This window comes from Panthera onca, chromosome C2 (assembly GCF_046562875.1).
Source record: "Panthera onca isolate mPanOnc1 chromosome C2, mPanOnc1 haplotype 2, whole genome shotgun sequence".
In the NCBI taxonomy this organism is placed as follows: domain Eukaryota; kingdom Metazoa; phylum Chordata; class Mammalia; order Carnivora; family Felidae; genus Panthera; species Panthera onca.
The window spans coordinates 69,381,293-69,387,292 of record NC_138347.1 but is presented as its reverse complement, the minus strand read 5'-3'; the positions used below and the strand labels follow the sequence as shown (position 1 = coordinate 69,387,292).

Genomic DNA, 6,000 nt, shown 5'->3' with positions numbered 1-6,000 from the left:
CTCCTTTCGGCCCCGCCCCTCCCGGCTGACCCCGCCCCCTCCTGCCAACCTCGCCCCCACTACCCCGGACCCTCCCCGCCCCGCCCCGCCCCCCCCCCCCCCCCCCAACCCCGGCCTGCGGCGTTCTGTGGACTTCTCCCACTTTCTCTGCCAGTGTGTGACGAGCAAGGCGCCGGGAGGGGTCTATTGCGCAAGCTCAGGGTGCTGCGCTGGGAGTACTGGAGACGACCCGGCAGCACTCACGAGACTATGCGGCGCGACATTCGACGGGCTCCTTCCCGGAAGCGGAAGCTCGGGGGGCGGGCCAAGGGGATCCGGGAGTCCACGGCGGTTAATTTCTTTTATCGTTTGGCTTTGCTTCTCTCCGTCTGGGCTTTTCTGAGGCTGCGAGAGATGGTCAGGTCCGGATCTCGATCGGGCCAGGTGAGGGCTGCGGACCTGAGGCGTCCACTATGGGGTTTAGAGGGACTGAGGGGGCAAGGGCCAGGAGAAGTGCAAAACTCTGAAAAAAATAAAAGCAAAGACAATGTGGCGGCGTTAAAAATGCCGGGAGAGGGGAGTTGGGGGGACACCCAATGTTAACATCCTAACACAGCCGCACTGTCCATAGATGTATGTTCTGTTTTAATTGTAGTCTTCCAGAGCGTTGGCTTTGGTGTAGGGCGCCGGTTCGAGGCCAGCCTCCGTCCTGGGTAGGGTGACTTAACCTCTCCAACGCTCAGTATATTGTTGCATCAAATACAGTTCCTTGGCTTTTCCACCAAGTGTTGCTATTAGCTGGTCTTCCGTCACAATTACTGGTATTTTACAACTACTTGTAAAAACTAAAGTCTCCCAGTTAGTGCCCCCACCGACAGCCTTACCCTTTCCTAAAGCACCCCCTCGTTGTCACTAAATGATTTATTTTCTGCTTTAAAATCTACACGAATCCTCTTTCAGGGTAAAATCTCAGTTCTTTGGCCTGTCAACACAGCTATTTTTTGATTCCCCTAGTGCATTCCTTACCAGACCCGCCCCCACTCGAAGTGTATCCAGCACTGTTCACTGATATGTTCTTCAGTGTCCTGGATGCCCCATGCCCTCTCATGCTTCCATGTCTTTGCACTTTCCTTTCTGTACTGCCTGGAATGCACCTCTGTTCCTGGTACCTCCACTTTCTTTTTTTTTTTTTTTTTTTTTTCCTCCACTTTCTATCTTTTCCCTCAGCTCAGGAGCCACTCAAGAGCCTTCCCTACCCCTCTCACTTTCCCATTGTTTGGGTGCTCCTTGCTCCCCCCTTTTGTGCTTTGTGCTGACCATTATTAAACTGCTTTTCATACTAGGGACCTTCCTAATCTATATACCTCCCTTACTGCACAATTTATCTCTATATCCTCAAGGCCTGGGATAGCACATAGCATATAGTAGATTTCTAGGTAATGAATCAACTATTTCTCACACAGACTCACTACCTGGAGTGATCTTATCCTCTTTAATATATCCCCGTCTCTCATTCTCTCACTTGATATCAACTCACCTATGATACTGTCTTCCCCATTAATATTAATCTTAATGCTTTTTAAAAAAATACCTGGCTCAGACTTTCTTCATGAGTACTTCCTGAGCATCCTCACCCTTATAGATCTTTCTCTTACATTGAATGAACTCAGAATATGTGCAGTCAGCAAGGGGAAAACGTGGTTTTTGTAATCATGGTCACCTTCAAGATTCACATTCCAATTCTGCCATTACTATGGTAGTGATATTAAGCAAAGTGCTTTCTACTTCTCTGAGCCTCCTTTCTCTTAGCCATAAAGTAGTTGTAAATAGGTATAAAATCCTGCCTCAAAGAATTGGGGAGAATTACATGAGAGAACCTGGTAAAACATCTATCTCACTCTTGGCATAAATGTGCAACAAAATTTGGTCCCCTTAAAAACAGTTTACGACCATCTTAATGGTAAGAATAGCTAACACTGGGGTGCCTGGGTGGCTCAGTCGTTAAGTGTCCGACTTTGGCTCAGGTCATGAACTCGTGGTCTGTGAGTTCAAGCCCCACATCGGCTCTGTGCTGACAGCTGAGTCTGGAGACTGCTTCGAATTCTGTGTGTGTCTCTCTCTCTGCCCCTCCCCTGCTCATGCTGTATCTCTCTCTGTCTCTCAAAAGTAAATAAACGTAAAAAAAAAAAAAAAAAGAAAAATGGGGCGCCTGGGTGGCTCAGTCGGTTGGGCCTCTGACTTCAGCCTAGGTCATGATCTCTCAGTCTGTGGGTTCAAGCCCCGCATCGGGCCCTATGCTGACCACTCAGAGCCTGGAGCCTGCTTCAGATTCTGTGTCTCCCTCTCTCTGTCCCTCCCATGCTCACACCTCTGTCTCTCTCATTCTTTCTCTCAAAAGTAAATAAACATTTTAAAAAATTAAAAAAAAAAAAGAATAGCAAACACTGAGGTAGCACTTGTGTGGTAGATGTTACTCTTAAGTGTTTTTCCACAGTACTTCTAATTCATTTAATATTCATAATAGCCTTATGAAGTAGATACTATTATCATCTCCATATAGATGAGGAAATTGAGGGATGAAGACTTCGAATAATTTTCCTACAGTTACAAAACTGGTTAGCAGTGGAGCAGGATTCAGACCCACATAGTTGGTCCCAGAGTCCCTTCTTTTAAACATTATACTATAATTAGATGTATGACTTTGAACAAGCCTCCTTTCTGTAATTTAGGTTCCTAGCTCACAGAAATGATAAATCATAGGGTATGGATTAAATTATTCTACAAATGTAATCTTACTTTGCACCTGTTAGTAGGAGATACAACTTGTAAGAAATGCATATATTTTTCTCAAATAGCAAAGAAAAAAAGTTTAATGATAATACCCAGTAGAAGTAAATGTGAGATAAAGAAAAATTATGGTCTCATGCATTGTGGTTTGGGGCACTCCTTTTTGAGAGTGTTTTTGTAAATTGTATCAAGAGTTATTAAATGAATTATAGCCTTTCACCAAATAAATAAGCTTTTAATCCTGAGTATGAAAACGCTTTTTTCTGTACATGGAAATGTTTACTTCAGGCTTGTTTTTCAATTGTGAAAAATAGAAGCAAACCAAGGATGTGTTACATTACTTCCACTCAAGAAAATATTATACAACCATTAAAAAATTTTGTGAAGTTATGTTAATATGGAAAAATATTTAAAAATAAAATCATAAGATTTACTTTTTTGCAACGAGCTAGTCATTATGACTAAGAAAATCCATATGGGAAAAGATTGGAAGACCCAGTAGCAAAATCTAGTGTCTAGATCTGGTTTCTAAATATCATTTGCTAAAAGGAACCATGACTTCTAGGAGGAATGGTCAACTCCACAGCTGGAACAGGAAAATTATAAGATGAGCCTGGATACATCAAAATAAAAAGCATCTGCAGAGTAAAGGAAACGACAGAGTGAAAAGGCAACTTATGGAATGGGAAAAAAGATTTGTAAACCCTCTGCCTACTAAAGGGTTAACACCTAAAATATATAAGGAACTCCTACAACCTAATAGCAAAAAACCAAAGGGCCTGAATAGACATTTCTCCAAAGAAGATACATAAAAGGCACATGAAAAAGCACATGAAAAGGTGCTCAACGTTACTAGTCATTAGGGAAATGCAAATCACAACCACGGTGAGATAACACCTTACACCTCTTTAGATGGCTAGTCTCATGGGTGAGAATGTGGAGAAATTGGAATACTTGTACACTTTTTGCAGAAATGAAAAATGGTGCAGCTGCTATGGAAAACAGTATGACGGTTCCTCAAAAAATAAAAAATAGAGCTCTTGTATGGTCCAGAAGTTCTACTCCAGATTTTTTTCCCAAAAGAATTGAAAACATGATCTCAAAGAGATATTTGCACTTCTCTGTTCATTGCAGCATTATTCACATTATTAGTCAAGATGTGGAAACAATCTAAATGTCTATTGATAGTTAAATGGGTAAAGAAAATATGCTATATACACACAATAGAATATTTTTCAGCCTTAAAAAAAAAAAATCCTGCCATGTGCAACATGGATGAACCTTGAGGATATTATGCTAAGTGAAATAAGCAAGTCAAAAGGACAGACAGTGCATTATTCCACTTCCATAAGGGACCTAAGATAGTCACACTCAGAAGCAGAGAGCGGAATGGTAGATGCCAGGGGCTGGTCTGGAGGGAGGGGGAATCGGGGAGTTGCTATCCACTGGGTATAAAGTTTCAGTTATACAAGATAAATAAGTTCTAGAGATCTGCTGTACAATATCATACAAGTAATCACCTGTATAGTATTGTGCACTTAAAAATTTAAGAAAGTAGATTTTGTGTTATGTATTCTTACTACAATGAAAACAACAACAAAAGATGAGCCCAGAGCACCTTGTTGCAGAAAGTAAGGAATTGCTCAAAAAATAATGGGGCCATGTTAAAATGATACAGGAGCTAGTTTTAAGAGACTACCACTGATAGAATCTGGGACAATTGGAGCATCAAAGTATTTTAAATAATGATGATGATGGATCATAACCCATGGCATAACAGGAATCACTGATCCATACTAACAAACAACAAAGGAAAAGTGCTTACCTACAGTTGAATGCCAACTGATAACTATAGAAGGAAGATGGAAGTTACACAAATCACCATTTCACAAACAGTTGGGATTAAGGCAATCATCAAGGGATGCTACAACTACTGGGTGAATCTGATGAATAGAAGTCTGCATAATCTCAAAGTATCTCCCCATTAATTACTTAATACAATGTTGAAAATACTAACCTTAATACTAACAGTGAAAAACCTGGCAGATGCCATCTTAAATGATCAAAGTTTACATTACCAATAATGGGACAAACTGGTACCATATGCCTACTTACATTAAGAAGGACAAAATTTCCATTTTGTGGTATTCCTGCCAAAAATGCACAACCTGAATCTAATCATGGGGGAACATCAGACAAGTCTAAATGTCAAGAGGGACATTCTACAATGTAAATGGCTTGTACTCTTTAAATATGTGAAGATTATGGAAGACAATGAGCGATAATCCAAGGAACTGTTCCAGATTAAAGGAGACTAATGAGGTATGACAATTAAATGCAACATATGATCCTGCATTGGGTATGGACCAGAATATTTTTTTTAATAAAGGACATTATTGGAATAATTGGCAAAATGTGAATAAAATCTGTAGTTTATAATACAGTGTCAATATTAATTTCCTGATTTTGATAATTATATCATAGTTATATGTGACCTTGTTCTTAGAAAATATTTAGGAGTAAATATTTACTATAAAGGGGTATCATATCTGTAACTTAGCCTGAAATAGTTCAGGAAAACCACTAATACTTAGTATTTCTCTATGTTTTTATTGTATATATTTTGTTTTTGCATATATTTTGAGAGAACATGGCAGATGTAGTAAAATGCCAACAGTTGGGGAATCTGGGTAAAGTGTATATAGAAATTCTTTGTACTGTTATTTCAGAATGAAAATTACAAAAGAGAGTTTTGATGAAAATGTGCCAATATGATAGTTACTTTTTTAGGGTGCTTTTATCCTGGGTAATTTTCATTACCTGACTTTCTGTTATATAAGCTCATGCATGTTTTTTGGGGAAAGATCACGTGTAATCTTACAATTATGCCATACATTTACCTCTGTATACTTCTTGTTTTTAATTTTGAAAGATAATAATTGCGGTAGCTGTTTTTGGACATGGTCCAGTGTATTGGAATACCATGGTTTGGAATTTTATTACAGTTTTGGCCAGGACACCAACATATGTATATATAAAAGGGAAGGACCCTGAAGGTGTCATGCAGGGACCAGTGGAGCAGTACTACGTAGGATCTTATTTCCTATAAGGTTGGTTCTCTTTACTGGCTTCATGACTCTATCATATCCCAAGTTATCTCAAGAAGAAATATAACTCCATTAACCCAATTTTTAAAATGTATTCTCAGTAGCATATAACTCCAGATTAGTTTAA

At 39.7% G+C, this 6,000-nt stretch overlaps 1 protein-coding gene across 3 annotated transcripts in view; it reads left to right on the top strand.

Annotated features, from left to right (window-relative positions):
- The first annotated feature begins 283 nt into the window (after nt 1-283).
- The window catches only part of CCDC14 (coiled-coil domain containing 14), a 50,415-nt gene continuing 44,698 nt past the window's right edge, over nt 284-6,000 (top strand). For 2 of the 3 annotated variants that reach the window (XM_078453071.2, XM_060639754.3), the window contains exon 1: nt 304-423. In XM_078453071.2, the coding sequence (XP_078309197.1) occupies nt 394-423 (30 nt within the window). In that variant the 5' untranslated portion in view covers nt 304-393. Of the gene's footprint in view, nt 424-6,000 lie in introns of all 3 variants that reach the window. The other variant, XM_060639755.3, reaches the window with a different exon arrangement.